This window comes from Somniosus microcephalus, chromosome 2, assembly GCF_052327205.1.
Source record: "Somniosus microcephalus isolate GS21.2 chromosome 2, FLI_Smic_1.0, whole genome shotgun sequence".
In the NCBI taxonomy this organism is placed as follows: domain Eukaryota; kingdom Metazoa; phylum Chordata; class Chondrichthyes; order Squaliformes; family Somniosidae; genus Somniosus; species Somniosus microcephalus.
The window spans coordinates 61,561,595-61,586,131 of record NC_140988.1 but is presented as its reverse complement, the minus strand read 5'-3'; the positions used below and the strand labels follow the sequence as shown (position 1 = coordinate 61,586,131).

The 24,537-nt window shown below is 44.1% G+C and overlaps 1 protein-coding gene across 10 annotated transcripts in view; it reads left to right on the top strand.

The window, feature by feature from the left end:
• The window catches only part of bltp1 (bridge-like lipid transfer protein family member 1), a 567,108-nt gene that overhangs the window by 123,205 nt on the left and 419,366 nt on the right, over positions 1-24,537 (top strand). For 9 of the 10 annotated variants that reach the window (XM_086009761.1, XM_086009749.1, XM_086009753.1 and 6 more), the window contains exon 16: positions 10,131-10,286. In XM_086009761.1, coding sequence (XP_085865887.1) covers positions 10,131-10,286 — 156 coding nt within the window. Of the gene's footprint in view, positions 1-10,130; positions 10,287-24,273; positions 24,293-24,537 lie in introns of those variants that run through there. The other variant, XM_086009774.1, reaches the window with a different exon arrangement.

Here is a 24,537-nt window from a genome sequence, read left to right as displayed (position 1 = left end):
GTGATCTTGCAAGCTCCCATGAGTCCAGTACAAATAACATTAACATTAAACGTAAATAGCACCGTCCTGGGAGAAGCAAAGCCGCTGCGTCTGTGCGCGCCGCCATTCCATTTCCACCATTCCTCCTGTCCGACAATCTTCAGCCCAACGCCCGGGCCTGCTCACCAGCCACCCCTCCCGGGGCTCTTTCCGTGACCTTCTCACCAACCGCCCCTCCTCGGGGCTCCTTCCGTGACGTTCTGCACCTGGTCTTCCCTGATGGTCACCCCTCCAGGTACTAACCAGGCCTGGCTCTGCTTAGCTTCCAAGCCTTGCCAGTGACCCTGTCCCTAGTCCCAGGAACAGGGCGAAAGAGGTTAATGTTCCTGGTTTGGAAATTGTCTAAAGCCTTTATTTGTAAATGTGAGAAGTCACACAACACCAGGTTATAGTCCAACAGCTTTATTTGACATCACTGTGATTTCAAATAAAGCTGTTGGACTATAACCTGGTGTTGTGTGACTTCTCACATTTGTCCACCCCAGTCCAACACCGGCATCTCCACATCACATTTATTTGTAAAGACAGACTTGAAGAATTAATTTGATGCATGTGCTGTTTTTTGATCAATATTTATGAAGTAAACGCTATTTCTCCAGGGTTTCTGCAGAATTTCCGCAAAATATACAGCTGCCAATTGGAGAACCCCCGTGTAAATTCACTCTTTAAATCTTAACTCTCATTTTCCCTAGTAGCTTGATTCCTGTGTTAAGCAGACACTTATTACTTCTCTTAAGCGGCTTGCACTTTCACCCATCCCTTTTGGTTGTCTTTTGTATTTGAACTTCACCCCTGGAATGTAAAATTACCCATGTTTGTTAAAGGATTCCATGTGGGCCGTCTTACTTGCCTACACAGTTTTTCAACTTAGAATAGCAACATCAAGAATTACAAAATGGTAACATATCCCTAATTAACGAGTTTGGCATGAATCTTGAGTTGGTGACTGATGGGTTCACTAGTTATTACTTCGTTGCCTTTTCATACCCTTTTAATAGATCTTTATGACATGTTAAGTTATCTTTTATCAATAATCCTATCCTTGCATCTAGCACAATTGGGATCTCTTTTATCCTCATCTTCTGCCTACAGCTCTGTTTCTGAGGTGCAAATAATACGTTCTCTAGCTGGGTCTAGTAATTTATTCATAATGCTCCTTGAGTTAATATAAAACTGTTTAAGTTTAGCCCTCAATTTTATTTATTCCTCTTTTTCATGTTTTCATTGCTTTTTTTCTGAACAACATTATTTCCTTGGGTCTTTTCGTCAACAAAATGCATTTGCTCCTCTGTGTTTACCAAAGTACTGATCCTCCCCGCCATCAAATTTATTCTGTTTTACCTACCTAGTTTGTAAGTTCATTAAGTAGGGAGAAGTTACTATTGCTGTAATTCTTGAGGTTGATTTAAATTGAGAAGCTCAAGTGTATTGTTTCTTCCATCATCTCCAAATTTCAACAGATTGAAACAGTATAATCTGAAGGAAAAACTTTCAGTCTAGCTGGAGGCTCACTAATCACTAACTACTGGAAATAAATGCAGATATATATGTAATTACACCAACACAAAGGCAAAATACTGCAAATGCTGGAAATCTGAAATAAAACAGAAAATGCTGGAAATACTCAGCAAGTCAGGCACCATCTGTGGAGAGAGAAACAGAGTTAACATTTCAAGTCAATGACCTTTCATCACAACATTGCGTCAGTTCTGACAAAAGGTCATCGACCTGAAACGTTAACTGTTTCTCTCTCCACAGATGCTGCCTGACCTGCTGAGTATTTCCAGCATTTTCTGTTATATATTATATATGCAATTACCCTAGTTCGTCCCACAGCCACTGCATAATTCGAAACCCTTTGTTCTGGCAAAGCAACAGATTATAGAACACTGTTGGGCTTTTGTCTTGTGTTCACAGCGAAAAGATGATTTTCATAAGTAGCTAGAGATCTGAAACTTGAATCCGCTTATATGTGCCATGTCTGAGATAGGAAACCTGTAGTTCACCACTAGCTTCTAATCGTTGCATCAAGCACTGGACATTGCACGTGATGCTCACCACGTTCCCCTGATTCTTTTGTACAGCAGAAAATACTAAGGCATACAGGTTAAAAGTAATGGATTCATAGGTTGAATAATACATAGAAACACTATGATCCTGAGAGTATAGTACTTAACACAAATAAAATTACTCCACAAGGGGTTAGAATTCCCATTTGAGTGTACTTCTTACAGCTTGATAAGCAACAGGATTTTTGAAAGAAAGAAAAGAAAGAAAGACTTGCATCTATATAGCGCCTTTCACAACCACCGGACATCTCAAAGCGCTTTACAGCCAATGGAGTACTTTATAAAAAAAAAAAAAAATGGAGTCACTTTTGGATCAATTTCTTTGTAGTTCTTCACGATGTGATGTTATATGTGGAAGATGCAAATTTCCAATACACCCAAAGAGTTTAGATCTCTAGTCAGTACTAAAGACAAGAAAAATCTGTGCTGTGATTTTATGTAAGAAGTCACACAACACCAGGTTATAGTCCAACAGTTTTATTTGAAATCTCAAGCTTTCGGAGCGCTGCTTTTAAGTGATTTGTGTATCTGTACCCTCAGATCCCTCTGTTCCTCAACCCCATTTAGACACTTATTTTCCAAGTAGTATGTGGCCTCCTTATTCTTCCTACCAAAATGTACCACTTCACACTTATCTATATTGAAGTTCATTTGCCAATTACATGCCCATTCTGCAAATTTATGTATTCCTGTATTTTGTCGCAGCCCTCCTCCTGTATTAACTACACCCCCCTGTTTGGTGTTGTCTGCAAATTTTGAAATTATACTTCCAATTCATGAGTCCAAATCATTTATGTAAATGATGAACATGAGTGTACCCAGCACGGATCCTTGTGGAACACCAATGTAATTACCTTAGCTGTCCGCCAGTTCTCTGTCACTTTTTAAAAATTAATTTTATTAAATTAATTTTTATATGTATGTAATGGTGCCTCTGCTATATCTTCCCTAACACTTTTAAATGCGTGGATGCAGTCCATCGGGACCAGGGGTTTTATCCTCTCTATTTTCAATGAGTTTATCTGTGATCTCACCCCTTTCTATCTGAATATCTTTATATCTTTTTTGAGCTCTTCTAATGTCAAGTCTACCATGTTAGTCTGAAATAACAACAGAAAATGCTGGAAAAACTCAGCAAGTCAGGCAACATCCGTGGAGAGAAATTTGAGTTGACGTTTCGGGTTTGACCCTTCTTCAAAACTGGAGAGAAAAGGAACTAGATCGAAGGCAGGGCTGCGATCGGACAAAAGAATAAAAGAACCAAAAGAAGTAAAAGAGATTAGAAGCTAGACGAGATGGTAATAGGCTGTGATTAGGTGTAAAGTGTACTGGCAGGGCAAAAGATAGCTGCCAGGTGTGAGAGAGAAACAAAAGGAAAGGGGGGGGAGGAAAGGAGTGGAAAAATATAAGTGAAAATGAAATAGGGGCCGAGGTTATGATCCTTATTCTGCATCTGCAGTATTTTGCTATCGTACCATGTTAGTCTCCCTGGTAAATAGTGAGGCAGAGTAATTATTTAATATTTCTGCCATTTTGTTGTCATTACCTGTGAGTTTATTGTTTGTCTCCCTCAGTCATCCTATCCTGATTTTTCTTTGTTATTTATGTGTTTGTAGAATACTTTACTATTTTTATATTTCTGGATAATTTAATTTTGTAGTTTCTCTTTGCCTTACAAATTTTTTTTTTACTTCTTTCCTAACCTTTTCTTTTTTTTGCCATCCTCCTTTGTTGTCTATGTACAAGGTGTATGGCTTTTTCTTTAGTTTCAATTTTGTCCTTATTTCTTTATTCATCCATGGTGTGTTATTACTGGTTAGTTTCGTCTTGCTTTTTAGTAGGCTACATTTCTGCTGGACACTCTTGATCACGGTTTCAAATGTTTCCCACTGCTGTTCTATTTCTTTGTTTGTCAGTAGATTTTTCCACTTTTCTGCAAACATTTTCTGGCTCATCAGATGGAGAAATTAAATTTGTCCAGTTTACAGCTTGACAATCTGCATGTTTATAATATTTCAAAAAGTCTGTTTTTGATACCTGATCATAATTGAAATCACAGCTTTGTCTGATTAATTTGAACTTGAGTTAACATATGGTGCACATACATGGTGTCCCTCAAACATCCACAAAATTGATTAGCTTGGGTCCGGAGGCTACTGGGACTTGAACCCAGACACCTAATTTACATTCTTCTAAGTTGATTTTGGTGAGGAAAGACTACTTCCATTTTAGCTACTTTGAAAGCTCTCTGAAATAAAGACTCATTTCCTTCTTTGTCACGGGATGAAAACTCTACTTCTATTCTGATTAACCACCCGCTTTTAACTCTTGACAAACAATTATGTGAACTACTTGATGTAGAGGTCCCTAAACCACCTCGCCAGTACTTAATACACATATGCAAATAACAATAGGGAAACAGACATGACAGATAGATTGCTGCATATTCCGGAAAGCATCACCATTTTGTGTGTCTGTGTTGATTATACAAAGATCTGTATAATGGAAGAAACCAGTCTTTCAGATCAAAGATGCAATACTATGCTATTAATTAAATCAGGAAATGAGTCACTTTCATCTTGCAAGAAATGAAACAAGCAATTAAAATATATAGCAGCTTCCTCCTCCAACACCATCATTCTGAAAAATTGTCCACTCTGTTCTTGATCAGCATTTCTGCCTTACAAAAGAATCAGGACAACATGGTGGACCTCAGTAATTTCTCTGGACATCCTCAAAACTGCTCCTTGGTAAAAGTGCCATTGGGCATATCTGAGCAGTGCAGGAAATAATTCTGGGGAAGTTTTCCCTTCAACCCATTAACAACCAAAGGCTGGCAAAAGAATAAATGTTCACCCTGTGTTGCAGACTTTTTTCAATATGAACATTTTCACCTGTGATTTATGAATAAGCAGAACATCGAGGGTTGCTAATGTTATACCACTATTTAAGATAGGGGAGAGGGATACACCAGGAAACTACAGGTCAGTCAGCTTAATGTCGGTGGTGGGGAAGTTATTGGAAACCATTATCGGGGACCAAATAAACTTTCATTTGGAAAGGAGAGCTAGCATCGATTTGTTAAAAGTAAATCGTGTCTGACTAACTTGATTGAACTCTTTGATGATGTAACAGAGAAGGTTGATCAAGGTAGTGGAGTAGATAGAATCATAGAAATTTATGGCACAGAAGAAGGTAATTCGGCTCATTGTGTGTCTGTGTTGGCCGAAAAAGAACTATCCAGCCTAATCCCGTTTTCCATCTCTTGGTCTGTAGCTTTGTAGTTTACGACACTTCAAGTGCATATCCAAGTGCTTTTTAAATACGGTGAGGGTTTCTGCCTCTACCACCCTTTCAGGCAGTGAGTTCCAGACCCCTATCACCCTCTGGGTGAAAAAAATTCTCCTCTAATCCCCTCTAATCCTTTTACCAATTACTTTAAATCTATATCATAATATGATAGAATTTCACGTTAAGTTTGAGAGTGACTTGCCTAAGTCCTAAATTAGAGTCTTAAACTTAAATAAATCCAATTACATAGGTATGAGGGGCAAGTTGGCTAAGGTAGATTGGACAAATAGATTAAAAGGTATGGCGGTAGATAAGCAGTGGCTAGCATTTAAAGAGATATTTCATAATTCTCCCCAAAATTACATTCCATTGAGAAACAAAAACTCCAAGGGAAAAGTGATCCAACCGTGGCGAACTAAAGAAGTTAAGGATAGCATTAGATTGAAAGAAGAAGCTTATAATGTTACAAAGAATAATAGTAAGCCTGAGGATTGGGAGAGTTTCAGAAACCAGCAAAGATTGACCAAAAATTGATAAAAAGGGAAAAAATAGAATGAAACAAAACTAGCAAGAAATATAAAAGGAGATTGTAAGAGCTTCTACAAGTACGTAAAAAGGAAGAGAGTAGCAAAAGTAAACAAGGGTCACTTAGAGGCCGAGACAGGATAAATTATAATGGGGAATAAGGTAATGGCAGAAACGTTAAACAAATATTTTGTACCTGTCTTCACAGTAGAAGACACAAAAAGCATTACCAAAAATGGTGTGGAACCAAGGGTCTAATGAGGGTGAGGAACTTAATGTAATTAATTTAAATAGAGAAAAAGTACTAGAGAAACTAATGGGACTAAAAGCCGACAAATCACCTGGATCTGACAGCCTACATTCTAGGGTTCTAAAAGAGGTGGCTGAAGAGATAATGGATGCATTGGTCTTGATCTTCCAAAATTCCCATGATTCTAGAATGGTCCCAGCGGATTGGAAGGTCGCAAATGTAACACCGCTATTCAAGAAAGGAGGGAGAGAGAAAACAGGGAACTACAGGCCAGTTAGCCTGACATCAGTGGTCGGGAAAATGCTGGAATCCATTGTTAAGGAAGTGGTATCAGGGCACTTAGAAAATCATAACATGATTAGGCAGAGTCAACATGGTTTTATGAAAGGGAAATCGTATTTGAAAAATTTATTGGAGTTTTTTGAGGATGTACCTAGCAGGGTAGATAAAGGGGAACCAGTGGATGTAATATATTTGGATTTCCAAAAGGCATTCGATAAGGTGCCACATAAAAGGTTATTACACAAGATTAGGTCTCATGGGGTTTGGGGTAATATAGTAGCATGGATAGAGGATTGGTTAACAGACAGAAAACAGAGTAGGGATAAACGGATTTTTTCAGGTTGGCAGGCTGTAATGGGGTGCCGCAACGATCAATGTTGGGTCCTCAGCTATTTACAATCTATATTAATGACCTAGATGAAGGGACCGACTGTAATGTATCCAAGTTTGCTGCTGATACAAAGCTAGGTGGGATAATAAGGTGTGAGGAGAACACAATGAGTCTGCAAAGGGATATAGATAGACAGAGTGAGTGGGCAGTAAGGTGACAGATGGAGTATAATGTAGGGAAATGTGAGGTTATTTACTTTGGTAGGAAGAATGAAAAAACAGAATATTTTTTGAATGGTGAGAAACTTTCAAATGTTGGTGTTCAGAGCGATTTGGGTGTCTTCGTGCAAGAAACACAGAAAGCTAGCATGCAGGTACAGCAAGCAGTAAGGAAGGCATGTTGGCCTTATTGCAAGGGGGTTGGAGTATAAGAGTAAGGAAGTCTTGCTACAATTGTACAGGGCCCTGGTGAGACCACACCTGGAGTATTGTGTACAGTTTTGGTCTCCTTATCTAAGGAAGGATATACTTGCCTTGGAGGTGATGCAACAAAGGTTCACTAGATTGATTCCTGGGATGAGAGGGCTGTTCTATGATGGTAGATTGGGCCTATACTCTCTGGAGTTTAGAAGAATGAGAGGTGATCTCATTGAAACATACAAGATTCTGAAGGGGATTGACAGGGTAGATGCTGAGAGGTTGTTTCCCGTGGCTGGAGTGTCTAGAACTAGGAGGCATAGTCTCAGGATAAGGGTTAGGCCATTTATGACCGAGATGAGGAGGAATTTCTTCACTGAGGGTTGTGAATCTTTGGAATTCTCTGTCCCAGAGGGCTGTGAAAGTTGAGACTTTGAATATATTCAAGGCTGAGATAGATAGATTTTTGGACTCTAGGGGAATCAAGGGATATGGAGATCGGGCGGGAAAGTGGAGTTGAGGTCGATAATCAGCCATGATCTTATTGAATGGCGGAGCAGGCTTGAGGGGCCGTATGGCCTACTCCTGCTCTTATTTCTTATGTTCGTATGCCCCTGGTTATTGACTTCTCTGCTAAGGGAAATAGGACCTTCCTATCCACTCTATCTAGGCCCCTCATAATTTTATACAGCTCAATTAGATAGATATATATGGACTTTTGGAAGGCTTATTACGAAGATGGAAGGCCATGGAATTAAGGGGAAAGTGGAAGTATGGATACGAAATTGGCTCAGAGACGGGAAGCAAATGGTCGTGGTGGATGGAGGCTTTTCAGACTGGGAGGTGGTTTGCAGTGGTGTTCCCCAAGTGTGAGTTGCGGGTGCATTACTCTGCAATTTTTACAAACGACCTAGACTCGGGCGTAAGGAGCAGCATTTTAAAGTTTGCAGATGATACGAAACTTGGCAAAGTAGTATATCATGATGTGGATAGTGACAGGATGGTGAAATGGGAAGAAGCATGGCAAATGGAATTCAATGCAGAGAACTGTGAAGTGATGTACTTTGGAAGAATTAATATGGAAAGACAGTATACTATAAATGGTACGATTTTGAAAAGTGTAGAGGAGCAGACAGACCTTGGTGTCCATATACAGCCTTAAAAGTGGCAGGGCAAGTTGATAAGGTGGTTAAAAAAACATATGGGTTACTTGGGTTTATAACTAAAGGAATAGAATATAAAAGCAAAGAGATCATGTTAGAACTTTATAACTCACTGGTTAGGCCTCAGCTGGACAGTTGTGGGCGCCATACTTCAGGAAAGATGTAAAGGCGTTAGAAAGGGTACAGAGGAGGTTTACCAGGATGTTACCAAGGATAAGGGACTTCAGTTATGAGGAGAGGTTGGAAAAGTTAGAACTGTTCTCCTTGGAGCAAAGAGGGTTAAGAGGTGACCTAATAGAGGTTTTCAAGATGCTGAGAGGTTTTGATAGAGTAGATAGAGAAAAAATATTCCCTTTGGCGAGGTCATAGATTCAAAATCATTGGCAAAAGGTCTAGAGGGGAGATGGGGAGAATTTTTTTCAATGAGCTGTCACGATCTGAAACGCTCTACCTGAGAAGGTGGTGGAAGCTGATTCCATAAATAATTTTAAAAGGAGTTAGACAGGTACTTGAGGATGAGGAACTTGCAGGGTTACAGACAAAAAGTGGGGATGTGGGACGAAGCATGACTGCTCTTTCAAAGACCCAGCACAGGCACGATGGGCTGAATGGCCTCCTGTGCTGAAAGTTTCTATGATTTCTGACCACATTGATCTGTTTAATTCTATTTAGTGCGTGCATTTGTAGATAAGACTAAGGGTTTGAATGAATCCTTTGTGTAAATGTTCAATTCACCTGCTTGCCAGTGTTGCACTGAAAGCAGCTTTATATTTTTGAAGGACTACATAGTGGTAATGTCACTGGGCTAGCCTGGATTAATGATCCTGAGACGTGAGTTCAAATCCCACCACGGCAGCTGGGGAATTTAAATTCAGTTAATTAAATAAATCTGGAATAAAAAGCTAGTATCAGTAATGGTGACTATTAAACTATCGGATTGTTGTTAAAAACCTTCCGTCTGTACCTGGTATGGCCTATATGTGGTTGACTCTTAACTGCCCTCTGAAGTGGCCTAGCAAGCCACTCAGTTGTAACAAACCACTAAGAAGGCAGCACACCACCGCCTTCCCAAGGGCAATTAGGGATGGGCCACATCCCATCCCATAAAAACGTATTAAAAAAATGGGATTTGTGCAAACCATTTCTAAAATAATCAAGATGCTTCCAGTAGTGAAGTGGAAAGCTTAATAAAAATATTCAGGTAGAAATTTGTATGACAGAGGTGTCATGAGAGTGATCTTGCAACATAACCTTTTGCTTTCCATAACTGAGTGTGCAGTTTTGAAAACAACTCTTAAAACTCTTGGTATGATTTGAAGTTTTTTTTAAAAGTACTGTTGTAACATTTTAATTACTATTCTGGATTTGTACACATCAATTCAATTCCTGATGAAGTACAAGTTCTAAAAGTATCCACTTGGAATTTGTGTTACCATTGTGAGCCACAATAAGGCTTCTTCACTTACTCTATTGCTAATACCTCCCTCCTTTTTGTATTCTATGCTTGTTGCTTTTCGACAGTACTTTACAGGGATTTATTGCAGTGTTATCAGAATAAATTATAAACTAGATTCTCAAACATAATTAAAAAAAATTGATATTCCTTTAAATTAAGCCACAGGGTTTGCAATTTGCTAGAGTTATACACTCCCAGTATTTTTAGAAATTCATTTTGAAACAAGTCCATTGTTTTTTGGGGGCAGTTTTTAACATTTTAAATATTTTAGAACTATTTGTGACTCTTGTATATTCTTGTTTTCCAAGATTTAATACAGGATTGGGCTAGTGATAGTGCTCCTGACATCTACTCGTTTGTTCCATACACTTGGAAATTAAAAGTGATGTTCCATCAGTTTGAGATGATATGGGCAGCAAACCAACATAACTGGATAGACTGCTCTACCAAACAGCAAGAAAATGGTAAGAAAACTTAATACTTCACAAAAGACATTTGAAACTTTTTAGTTCATTATAATTTTGCATACATTTGACCATCAGCTTCATCAGGAGATTAAAAATGATATCTTGCTGTGGCCCGTAGATGCTGATGTTTCCTGTTTTAGCTTGCAAATTGAGCTGTTTCAAGTACTTGTGGTTTTGTGTAACCTTTAGTATAACCTAGACTTGTTGAACACTCTTAACAGTGTACAGCATGATTCTAAAAGGGAAGAGAAGTGTAGGTTTATCTATAGGTTTAATGCACTCGGAAAGCTTACAAAATTGACATAATACAAAAGGTACACGTTGTTTGAAATTTTACATCATGGTTAATTATCAACAAAAATGAGATGAGAGGGTTGACTTATGAAGAAAGGTTGAGCAAGTTGGGCCTATACTCATTGGAATTTAGAAGAATGAGAGGTGATCTTATTGAAACATATAAGATACTGCGGGGCTCGACAAGGTAGATGCAGAGAGGATGTTTCCCCTCGTGGGGAAATCTAGAACTCGGGGGCACAGTTTCAGAATAAAGGGTCGCCCTTTTAGAACTGAGATGAGGAATTTCTTCTCTGAGGGTCGTAAATCTGTGGAATTCTCTGCCCCAGAGAGCTGTGGAGGCTGGGTCATTAAATACATTTAAGGTGGAGATAGACCGATTTTTGCAAGATAAGGGAGTGAAGGGTTATGGGGAGCGGGCAGGGAAGTGGCTTTGAGCCCAAGATCAGCCATGACCTTATTGAATGACGGAGCAGGCTAGAGGGGCCAAGTGGCCTATTCCTGCTCCTATTTCTTATGTTCTTAAGAGGATTAGTAATAATTCCTAACAAGGATTTATATGATACAAAAGCATTTGAAATGTACTGCTGAAGGCTAGCCAGTATTTTTCCTTTTATATATGTAATATTGGTTGTTCTTGCAAGATGAGAGGAATGTTGATTTTCAACCATAGTTTCTGCTTGCGTCAGATGTTATAGTTCCAGTAGCGTTTCACTGTGAGCATTGCCAGACCGCATCTAAAGTAAGACATTTTATTTTTTAAATGTCCTTACAGTGGCAAATAGAAAAATTGAAAGATTCATATTTCATAGAATAGTTATAGCACAGAAAGAGGTCAATCGTTCTGTCGAGTTCATGCCGAAGTATTTTCTCAACTTTCTTGGGCTCCTTTTTTGCTGCTTATTTCTTTCTATGTCTCCTTTAGCAAAGGTGATGTGCTTCTCAATGTCAATACTGTTCTGTAGTTCATTTACTGATTTGTGCAATGCTCCACCTGTTGGCTTCACTAGGAACGAAAATCAGAGTAGATAAGTATAGTGTCTGTCCAGGCTGCATTTTGAACTTGCCACTTGCTGGATTGGAAGACTAGTGTGCTTTGTTTATAGTTAATGGCTGTGCATTAAAAACACTTAATTTACTTTATCTCCCCTCAATCTCTCAGCTGCTAAGGAACAATATGAAGTTTAATTGTCATTTTGTTTGAGATATCGTTTACCCCCTCAGGTGGATGTAAAAGATCTCATTGAACATAAGAACTAGGAGCATGAATAGGCCATACGGCCCATCGAGCCTGCTCCACCATTCAGTAAGATAATGGCTAAACTTCTACATCAACTCCACTTTCCTGCCCTATCCCAATATCCCTTGATTTTCTTAGTGCCCAAAAATCTATCTCTCTCAGTCTTCAATATACTCATCGACAGAGCATCCACAGCCCACTGAGGTAGAAAATTCCAAAAATTCACAACCCTCTGAGCGAAGAAATTTCTTCTCATCTCAGTCCTAAATGGCCGATCCCTTATCCTAGAATCATAGAATGGCTACACCACAGAAGGAGGCCTGTCGAGCCTGTGCCGGCTCTCTGCAAGAGCACTTAAGCTAGTCCCACGCCCCCTCCCTTTCCCCGTAGCCCTGCAATGTTTTTTCCTTCAGGTACTTATCCAATTCCCTTTTGAAAGCCGCAATTGAATCTGCCTCCACCATCCTTTCAGGCAGTGCATTCCAGATCCTAACCACTCCCTGCATAGAAAGGTTTTTCCTCATGTCGCCATTGGTTCTTCTGCCAATCAGCTTAAATCTGTACCCTCTGGTTCTCGACCCTTCCGCCAATGGGAACAGTTTTTCTGTATCTACTCTGTCTAGATCCCTCATGATTTTGAACACCTCTATTAAATCTCCTCTCAACCTTCTCTGCTCAAAGACTATGAGACTATGACCCCTAGTTCTAGATTCTCCAGCCAGGGGAAACAGCCTCTCAGCATCTACCCTGTCAAGCCCTCTCAGAATTTTGTACATTTCAATGAGATCACCTCTCATTCTTCTAAACTGCAGAGAATATAGGCCCATTCTACTCAATCCTCATAGGACAGCCTTCTCATCCCAGGAATCAATCTAGTGAACCTTCATTACACCCCTTCTAAGGCAAATATATCCTTCCTTGGGTAAGGAGACCAAAACTGTACCGAGTACTCCAGGTGTGGTCTCACTAAAGCCCTATATAACTGCAGCAAGACTTCCTTACTCTTATACTGCAACTCCCTTGCAATAAAGGCTAACATACCATTTGCCTTCCTAATTCATAGCTGTACCTGCATATGTTAACTTGCTGCGATTCGTGTATAAGGACCCCAAAATTCCTCTGAATACCAACATTTACTAGTTCAAATTGAGAGGCTGGCTGCCTGTTGGGCGGGAAAGCATCTGGGAGAGGATGTCAGGTAAGTCTGACATTACGAGGGGGGCGGGGGGGAGTGGTCGGCAGAGCACGGGTCAGATCGCATGGAGGCAAGTGTGGTAAACCACTGTTATTGTTGTTCACCGTTGTTGTTGCACACTGTTGTACCTATGCATGCCTCAGCATGTCTCTGCTGGCTTCGCCCCTGGCTCCACCCACAGGCCCAAGTATAAAGGTGGTTGCTCTGCAGCCCCCTGCCTTCTTGGAACCCAGTCAACCACGAGAGGCATGCTCTGTTCTTTGCTAATAAAAGCCTTTAGTTACTCTCCTAACTCTCCGTCTTTTATGAGTAATTGATAGCGCGTCAATTTTATTAGCAAAAACAAAATGTCGACAACAAACGCTGAGCAGCAGGCTGCTGCACCAAACGCTGAGCAGCAGGAGCTGCTGCGAGCCCTCAGACCGACATGCCTGGACCTAGACCCCCAAGAAGCGGGTTCGGCTACCAAATTCGCGCATTGGCTGCGTTGCTTCGAGGCCTACCTGCAAGCCTCAACTGTGACCCTGGACGAAAACAAGTTGGAAATCCTGGCCTCAAAGGTGAGCCACCAAGTTTATACAATAATCCAGGACGCGACGACCTACGCAGCGGCTATCGATCTGCTAAAAGGGCAATACGCACGCCCGGTAAATACGGTCTATGCCAGGCACCTCTTAAGATCCCGCAGACAGCAGCCCGGGGAATCGGTGGAGGCCTTCCTACGGGCACTACGGATACTCTGCCGAGACTGCGATTGCAAAGAAGTATCAGCCGCAGCACACACGGAGGGACTGATCCGAGATGCTTTCGTTGCGGGTCTAAGGTCCGACTACTCCCGGCAGAGACTGTTGGAAAAGGGAGAAATGGACCTGAGAGAGGCAGTGTCCCTCGCGCTGTCGCTCGACGCGGCCCACAGGAATATGGACGCCATCTCCCCTAACCGCTCCGCAACGTGGACGCCACAACCTTGGGTCATGGGACCGCCACCTTCAACTGCTGCTGCGATGTCCAAGGCACAGAAATGTTATTTTTGTGGCCAGGCAAAATACCCCAGAGCACGCTGCCCGGCGAGAAACACTACCTGCTCCGGCTGCGGGTAGAAAGGACACTGTCAGCGCCTGCAAAGGTAAAACCGCTAACGCCAGCAGCGCCGCGTGTGAACCGTGGGGGCAGCCATCTTGTCCGCCGCCTTAGGCTCCCCCAGCCGCGTGGGGATCGGGATCATGGGCGCTGCCATCTTGTCCGCCATCTTGGACGTCTCCAATTTCAACCACGGGGGACCCGGACTCAACCACCGCCTCATCTGACGACCACATCGACTCGCTCGACCATACGCTGGCCTCCGTGACGCTGGACCAATCTCTCCCTCATCAACTGTCCAGGTCCATGATGGACATTACGGTAAACGGCCGCGCCACTACCTGCCTTTTTGACAGCGGGAGCACGGAGAGCTTTATCCACCCCGACACGGTGCGCAGTTACTCCCTCCCGGTCCTGCCGACGCGCCATCGGATCTCTTTGGCTTCCAAAGCCCAGTCAGCGGACGTCGGTGGCTACTGTGTAGTGACCCTTTCAGTAAGGGGCACAGAATACAAAAATTTTAAACTCCTGGTCCTGCCCCATCTCTGCGCTGCCGTTCTACTGGGGTTGGATTTTCAGTGCCACCTCAAGAGTGTCACATTAGCGTACGACGGACCCCTCCCCCCACTCACAGTCTGCAGCCAGCAGCTATTAAATCGCCCGCCGCGCACCATTTGCAGCCTCTCCACCCTTAAAGTTCCCCCCCCCCTCCTTGTTCGCTAACCTCACCCGCGACTGTAAGCCCATCGCTACCAAAAGCAGGCGTTACAGTGCCGGGGATAGGAGCTTCATTAAATCCGAGGTAGCGAGACTCCTGAAGGAAGGGATTATTGAAAGTAGCACCAGCCCATGGCGAGCACAAGTGGTGGTAGTGAAGACTGGCGAAAAACAGCGCCTAGTTATTGACTACAGCCAGACGATCAATCGCTACACCCAGCTAGATGCATACCCACTCCCCCGCATATCTGACATGGTCAATCAGATAGCACAATACCGGGTGTTCTCGACGATTGATCTAAAGTCGGCATACCACCAGCTCCCCATCAGGGCTGAGGACCGCCAGTACACAGCTTTTGAAGCTGACGGTCGTCTCTACCACTTCCTCAGAGTTCCCTTCGGCGTCACCAACGGGGTTTCAGTCTTCCAACGGGAGATGGACCGGACGGTTGACCAGAACGCGCTCCAGGCCACTTTCCCCTATCTAGACAACGTCACCATCTGCGGCCGCGACCAGCAGGACCATGATGTTAATCTAGAGAAATTCCTCCGTACGGCCCAGCGGCTGAACCTAACATACAACAAGGACAAATGTATGTTTCGTACCAAGCGCCTTGCCATTCTTGGCTGTGTAGTGGAGAACGGAGTCATCGGCCCCGACCCCGACAGGATGCGCCCCCTTATGGAGCTCCCCCTCCCCCACTGCCAAAAAGCACTGAAGAGATGCCTAGGGTTTTTCTCGTACTATGCTCAGTGGGTGCCCAACTATGCGGACAAAGCCAGACCCCTCATCAAGTCCACCTCCTTCCCCCTGGCAGCAGAGGCCTGTGCAGCCTTCACTCTCATAAAAAGAGATATTGCGAGGGCCACGATGCACGCAGTGGATGAGTCCATCCCTTTCCAAGTGGAGAGCGACGCATCCGACTTTGCCCTAGCTGCAACCCTTAACCAGGCGGGGAGACCCGTGGCCTTTTTCTCAAGGACCCTCCAGGGCCCCGAGATTCGACACTCCTCTGTCGAAAAGGAAGCCCAGGCCATTGTGGAAGCTGTGCGACATTGGAGGCATTACCTGGCCAGAAAACGATTTACCCTGCTCACTGACCAGCGTTCAGTAGCTTTTATGTTTAATAATAAGCAGAGGGGCAAAATCAAGAATGACAAGATCTTGAGGTGGAGAATCGAACTCTCCACCTACAATTACGATATCTTGTACCGGCCCAGGAAACTCAATGAGCCCCCAGATGCCCTATCACGTGGTACATGCGCCAACGCGCAGGTCGATAGACTGAAGACCCTCCACAATGACCTCTGCCACCCGGGGGTCACCAGGTTTTTTCACTTCATCAAATCCCGTAACCTGCCCTACTCCATCGAGGAGGTCAGGACCATGACCAGGAACTGCCAAATCTGTGCCGAGTGCAAACCGCATTTTTATAGGCCAGACAGAGCAAGCCTGATCAAAGCCACGCGCCCCTTTGAACGGCTGAGCGTCGATTTTAAAGGGCCCCTCCCCTCCTCCGACCGCAATGTGTACTTCCTCAACATAATTGACGAGTACTCCCGTTTCCCGCTTGCCATCCCTTGCTCAGACATGACCAGTACCACGGTCATTAAATGTCTGAATGACCTCTTCGCCTTGTTCGGTTTCCCTAGCTATATTCATAGCGACAGGGGCTCATCCTTTATGAGCGACGAACTTCGGCAGTACCTGCTCTCGAGAGGTATTGCTACAAGCAGGACCACCAGCTACAACCCCCGGGGTAATGGCCAGGTGGAAAGGGAGAATGCGACGGTCTGGAAGGCAGTCCTTTTAAACTTGAAATCTAAGGGCCTTCCGACCTCTCGCTGGCAGGAAGTGCTCCCTGCGGCGCTCCATTCCATTCGGTCACTGCTCTGTACAGCCACCAATGCTACCCCTCATGAGAGAATGTTCTCCTTCCCCAGGAAGTCCACATCGGGGATCTCGTTACCGACATGGCTGACTTCTCCAGGACCCGTCCTACTGCGGAAGCACGTGAGGTCCCATAAGACGGACCCCCTGGTCGAGAGGGTGAGCCTCCTCCATGCCAACCCTCAGTATGCTTACGTGGTGTACCCGGACGGGCGGGAGGACACAGTCTCCATACGAGACCTCGCACCTTCGGATGCTCCCGAAACACCTCCCTCGCCACCCACCACTACCCACGCCTACCCCCAGTACGCTTACGTAGCGTACCCGGACGGGCGGGAGGACACAGCCCCCACACGAGATCTCGCACCTTCGGGCGCTCCTGAAACACCTCCCTCGCCACCCACCACTACCCACAACCCAACCTCGCTAGGCGGCATGCCGCAGCCCCAGGACCCGTCATTGACCACCCAACCACTCAATGAGACGCCAGATTCAACGTTGGATGCTGCACCATCACCGCCGCCACCACGACGATCAGGACGGCATACAAGGCCACCTGATAGACTTACTTACACGAACCTTTAGTACACTTCACCCCGCCGGACTCAATTTTAAACAAGGGGTGAATGTGGTAAACCACTGTTATTGTTGTTCACCGTTGTTGTTGCACACTGTTGTACCTATGCATGCCTCAGCATGTCTCTGCTGGCTCCGCCCCTGGCTCCACCCAGAGGCCCAAGTATAAAGGTGATTGCTCTGCAGCCCCCTGCCTTCTTGGAACCCAGTCAACCACGAGAGGCATGCTCTGTTCTTTGCTAATAAAAGGCTTTAGTTACTCTCCTAACTCTCCGTCTTTTATGAGTAATTGATAGCGCATCAGTAAGCTTTTTGGGTCTAGAGGAAACACTCCTGCTTCTCCGGGCCCATAACAACAACAACTTGTATTTATATAGCGCCTGTAACATAGTAAAATGTCCCAAAGCGCTTCACAGGAGTATTATAAGACAAAAATTTGACACCGAGCCACAAATGGAGCAATTAGGGCAGATGACCAAATGAACAGTGTGGCTCAGCCTCGGACAGATGTTAGGGAGAGGGATGGAGTCAGTGGTTAGGGAATGGAGTTTGTGGAGGGAACCGACAACAATGGCTTTGGTCTTCCCAATATTTAATTGGAGGAAATTTCTGCTCATCCAGTACTGGATGCTGGACAAGCAGTCTGACAATTTAGAGACTGTGGAGGGGTTAAGAGAAGTGGTGGTGAAGTAGAGCTGGGTGTCATCAGCGTACATGTGAAAACTGATGCTGTGTTTTCGAATGATGTTGCCAAGGGGCAGCATGTAGATGAGAAATAGGAGCGGGCCAAGGATAGATCCGTGGGGGGACGCCAGATGTAACGATGCGGGAGCGGGAAGAGAAGCCATTGCAGATGATTCTCTGGCTATGATTCGATAAATAAGAATGGAACCAGGCGAGTGCAGCTCCACCCAGCTGGACGACAGTGGAGAGGCGTTGGAGGAGGATGGAGTGGTCAACTGTCAAAGACTGCAGACTAGTTGAGAAGGACGAGGAGGGATAGTTTACATTTGTCACGGTCACAAAGGATGTCATTTGTGACTGAGGAGAGCTGTTTCGATACTGTGGCAGGGGGCAGAAACCTGATTGGAGGGATTCAAACATGAAGTTGCGGGAAAGATGGGCACGGATTTGGGAGGTGACAGCGCGTTAAATGACTGGAGAGGAAAGGGAGGTTGGAGATGGGGCGGTAGTTTGCAAGGACAGAGGGGTGATGACGGCAGATTTGAGGGAGAGGGGGCAGCACCTGAGGAGAGAGAACCGTTAACAATGTCTGCTAACATGGGAGCCAGAAAAGGAAGTTGTGTGGTCAGCAGTTTGGTGGGAATAGGGTTGAGGGAGCAGGAAGTGGGTCTCATGGACAAAATTAGCGCGGTGATGTCATGAGGGAGATTGGAGAGAAACTGGAGAAAGATGCAAATTCAGGGCTAAGGCATAGAAACATAGAAGATAGGAGCAGGAGTAAGCCATTCAGCCCCTCGAGCCAGAACTGCCATTTAATGAGATCATGGCTGATCATCCAAATTCAGTACCCTGCTTTCTCCCCATATCCCTTGATCCCTTTAGCCTTAAGAAATATATCTAACTCCTTCTTGAATATATTTAATGAATTGGCCTCAACTGCCTTCTGTGGTAGAGAATTCCACAGGTTCACCAGTCTCTGGGTGAAGAAATTCCTCCTCATCTCAGTCCTAAATGGCTTACCCCTTATCCTTAGACTGTGACCCCTGGTTCTGGCCTCCCCGGCCATCGGGAACATCCTTCATGCAACAAGTCTGTCTAGTCCTGTTAGAATTTTATAAGTTTCAGTGAGATCCCCTCTCATTCTTCTAAACTCTAGCGAATATAAGGCTAATCGACCCAATATCTCTTCATATGTCATTCCTGCCATCCCAGGTATCAGTCTGGTAAATCTTCGCTGCACTCCCTCCATGCCAAGAACATCCTTCCTCAGATAAGGCAATCAAAACTGCACACAATACTCAAGGTGTGGTCTCACCAAGGCCCTGTACAACTGCAGCAAGACATCCTTGCTCCTGTACTCGAATCCTTTCGCTATGAAGGCCAACATACCATTTGCCTTCTTAACTGCCTGCTGCACCTGCATGCTTACCTTCAGCGACTGGTGCACAAGGACACCCAGGTCTTGTTGCACTTCCCCTTTTCCCAATCTATTGCCGTTCAGATAATCTGCCTTCTGGTTTTTGCCACCAAAGTGGATAACCTCACATTTATCCACATCATACTGCATCTGCCATGCACCTGCCCAATCACCCAACCTGTCCAAATCATACTGGAGTTTCTCTGCATCCTCCTCAGCACACACACCCACCCAGCTTTGTGTCGTCTGCAAACTTGGAGATATTACATCTAGTTCCCTCGTCTAGATCATTAATATATATTGTGAATAACTGGAGTCCTAGCACCGATCCCTGCGGTACCCCAGTAGTCACTGCCTGCCACTCGGAAAAAGACCCGTTTATTCCAACTCTTCGCTGCTTGTCTGTCAACCAGTTCTCTATCCAAGTCAGTACCTTACCCCCAATCCCATGTGCTTTAACTTTGCACGCTAATCTCTTATGTTGGACTTTATCGAAAGCCTTCTGAAAGTCCAAATACACCACATCCACTGGTTCTCCCTTATCTATCCTACCAGTTACATCCTCAAAGAATTCCAGTAGACTCGTCAAGTATGATTTACCTTTTGTAAATCCATGTTGACTTTGTCCGATCCTGTCACTGTTTTCCAAGTGCTCTGCTATTACATCTTTTATAATGGACTCTAGCATTTTCCCCACTACCGATGTCAGGCTTACCGGTCTATAATTCTCCGTTTTCTCTCTACCAACTTTTTTAAATAGTGGGGTTACATTAGCTACCCTCCAATCCATGGGAACTATTCCAGAGTCTATAGAATTTTGGAAGATGACCAGCATTGCATCTACTATTTCTAGGGCCACTTCCTTAAGTACCCTAGGATGTAGATTATCGGGCCCTGGGGATTTATCGGCCTTCAATCCCATCAATTTCCCTAACACCATTTCCCTACAAATATTGATTTAATTCAGTTCCTCCCTGTCATTAGATCCTATGTTCCCTGACATCTCTGGGAGGTTATTTGTGTTCTCCTTTGTGAAGACAGAACCAAAGTATGTATTTAATTGGTCTGCCATTTCTTTGTTCCTCATTATAAATTCCCCTGATTCTGACTGCAAGGGACCTACACTTGACTTCACCAATCATTTTCTCTTCACATATCTATAGAAGCTTTTATAGTCAGTTTTTATGTTCCCTGAAATCTTCCTCATATTCTATTTTCCCCCTCTTAATTAATCCCTTTGTCCTCCTTTGCTGAATCCTAAACTGCTCCCAATCCTCAGGTTTGCTGCTTTTTCTGGCCAATTTGTATGTCCTCTCCTTGAATCTTATGCTATCCCTAATTTGCCTTGTTAGCCACAGTTGAGTCACCTTTTTGTTTTATTTTTATGCCAGACAGGGATGAATAAATTCTGTAGTTCATCCATGCGATCTTTAAATGTTTGCCATTGCCGATCCACTGTCAACCCTTTAAGTAACGTTCCCCAATCCATCTTAGCCAACTCGTGCCTCATACCATCGTATATTCCTTTATTTAAATTCAGGACCCCAGTCTCTGAGTCAACTACTTCACTCTCCATTTAAATGAAGTATTCGCTCATATTATGATCGCTCCTCCCCAAGGGGCCTCGCACAACAAGATTACTAATTAATCCTTTCTCATTACATAATACCCAGTCTACATAATACCCAGTCTAAGATGGCCTGATCTCTAGTTGGTTCCTCGACATATTGGTCCAGGAAACCATCCCATATACACTCTAGGAATTCCTCCTCCACAGTATCGTTACTAATTTGGTTAGCCCAATCTATATGTAGCTTAAAGTCACCCATGATAACTGCTGTGCCCTTATTGCACACGTCTCTAATTTCCCGTTTAATGCCATCCCCAACCTCGGCATTACTGTTTGGGGGTCTGTATACAACCCCCACTAACGTTTTCTGCCCCTTAGTATTTCTCAGCTCTACCCATACAGATTCCACATCATCAGAGCTAATATCCTTCCTTACTATTGTGTTACTCTCTTTAACCAGCAATGCTATCCCACCACCTTTTTCCTTTTTGCCTGTCTTTCCTGAATATTGAATACCCCTGGATGCTGAATTCCCAGCCTTGGTCACCCTGGAGCCATGTCTCTGTAATCCCAATTATATCATATCCGTTTACATCCATTTGCACAGCTAATTCATCCACCTTATTACGAATGCTCCTCGCATTAAGACACAAAGCCTTCAGGCTTGATTTTTTTAACACTCTTAGGCCTTTTAGAATTATTATTTACTGTAGCCATGTTTGATTTACACCCTTGATTTCTCTGCCTTCCACTTTTGCTTTTCTCCTTCCTGTCTTTTGCTTCTGTCCTTGCTTCCCTTTCCTCTGTCTCCCTGCACAGGTTCCCAACCCCCTGCGATGTTAGTTTAAACCCTCCCCAACAGCACTAGCAAACACTCCCGGTCCCGGTCCTGCCCAGGTGCAAAGTGTCCAGTTTGTACTGGTCCCACCTCCCCCAGAACCGGTTCCAATGTCCCAGGAATTTGAATCCATCCCCCTTGCACCATTCCTCTAGCCACGTATTCATCTGAAATATCCTTCTATTTCCACTCTGACTAGCACGTGGCACTGGTAGCAATCCTGAGATTACTACCTTTTTGAGGTCCTATTTTTTAATGTGCAGCAGAACCACCCATGGTGCCAGGAAGTTGGCTGCTGCTGCCTTCCCTCGATACGCCATCTCCCTCAAGAATATCGAAAGCGGTATATCTGTTTGAGAGGGGGATGGCCACAGGGGACCCCTGCACTACCTGCCTGCGCTTACTACTATGCCTGGCGGTCACCCATTCCCTTCCTGCTTGTGCAGCCTTTACCTGCGGTGTGACCAACTGATCAAACATGCTATCCACGACGTCCTCAGCATCGCGAATGCTCCAGTATGTATGCATTCGCAGCTCCAGTGCCGCAATGCGGTCTGCCAGTAGCTGCAGCTGGATACACTTCCTGCACACATGGTCTTCAGGGACACAGGAAGTGTCCCTGATTTCCTACATAATGCAGGAGGACCATGTCATGGGGCCGAGCTTGCTACCATGACTTACCCTTTAAGGCAGGGGGGAACCTTAGAGAAAGTTTGGCCCGGTGGGCTAGGGGAAGAAAGGGAAGTGGCAGAGGCAGCTGAACGAATGGTCTCAATCTTAGAGACAAAGAAGTCCATGAGCTCCTCACACTTGTCGGAGGTGAGAGGATAGGAGACTGGGAGAGAGTATTAAGAAGACGACTAGCAGTAGAGAATCGAAGCCGGGGTTTATCTCTGCATTCCAGAATGAGTCTGCCTCCACCACCCTTTCAGGCAGTGCATTCCAGATCTTAACCACTCGCTGTGTAAAAAAGATTTTCCTCAGGTCGCCTCTGTTTTTTTTGCCAATCACCTTAAATCTGTGTCCTCTGGTTCTCGACCCTTCTGCCAATGGGAACAGCATCTCTCTATCTGCTCTGTCTAGATCCATCATGATTTTGAACACCTCTATTAAATCTCCTCTCAACCTTCTCTGTTCTAAGGAGAACAACCCCAGCTTCTCTAGTGTATCCACTTAACTGAAGTCCCTCATCACTGGAACCATTCTCTTGAATCATTTCTGCACCCTCTCTAAGGCCTTCACATCCTTCCTAAAGTGTGGTGCCCAGAATTGGACACGGTACTCCAGTTGAGGCCGAGCCAGTGTTTTATAAAGGTTCATCATAACTTCCTTGCTTTTGTACTCTATGTCTCTAATTATGAAGTCCAGGATCCTGTATGCTTTTTTAACTGCTTTCTCATCCTGCCCTGACACCTTCAATGATTTGTGCACATATACCCCCAGGTGTCTCTGTTCATGCATCCCCTTTAGAATTGTACCCTTTAGTTTATATTGTCTTTCCTCGTTCCTCCTACCAAAATGTATCACTTCGCACTTTTCTGCGTTAAATTTCATTTGCCACGTGTCCACCCATTTCACCAGCCTGTCTATGTCTTCTTGAAATTTATCACTATCCTCCTCACTGTTCACTATACTTCCAAGTTTTGTGTCATCTGCAAATTTCAAAATTATGCCCTGTACACCCAAGTCCAAGTCATTAATATATATCAAGAAAAGCAGTGGTCCTAGAACCGACCCCTGGGGAACCCCACTGTGTACCTTCCTCCAGTCAGAAAAACAACCATTCGCCACTACTCTGTTTCCTTCGTATCCATGCTGCCACTGTCCCTTTTATTCCATAGGCTTGCCAGCAAAGTTGAAGTCCATTATGTGGCACTTTATCAAATGCCTTTTGGAAGTCCATGTACACAATGTCAACCGCATTGCCCTCAGCAACCCTCTCTGTTATCTCAGCAAAAAACTCAATCAAGTTAGTTAAACACAATTTGTGTTTAACAAATCCGTGCTAGCTTTCCTTAATTAATCCACACTTGTCCAAGTAACTGTTAATTTTGTCTCATTATCATTTCTAAAAGCTTCCCCACCACCCAAACCATCTCCTCTTTAAAGGCAGCCCATTGTTCAATTACAGTTTTGCCTGCCAATCTTTGATTCCAATTTACCCAGGCCAGATCCGTTCTCAACCCACTTGCCCTCTCAGCAGCAAAGTTTTAAGAAAATTTGAGGATGTGTGCCTTCCTTGGAGGCTAACTACCGTCAGCAAAAAAATAAAAGGTCAGCACGCTTTGGCCCATTTGTGTGAACGATTCCATAATTCTGCTAGAGACAATGTACCATTTCGGTAACCCTGAAATTATTATTATTTTTTATTTCACCAAATTTAACAAGTAATTTCTTTTGTTATCTTGCGCTAATTTTTTTGGGGTTTCTCCCCTTCTGTTCTTTGGTCTTTCTTCACTAACCATCTTTCTATGCTGAATAGAGGAAACATCTGCTCCCAGGTGGGTGCCAGTGCTAATTTACAACTGATCATTTAGATGTACAAGACCGTTTCCTGATTTTACTGTTTTCAGATTTGCCCTTCATCGTTCCATGTGGGACAGTGTTTTATCTCCACTTGACAAGTGACATGGCTGAGCTAAGAAATTTGCCATGTCGGGAAATGCAGCTTGTGTCCTGCTGCTAGTTGGACTTTGAGCACACTGTGTCTTCCTTTTCAATATGTATTGCCAGTTCTCGGCACATC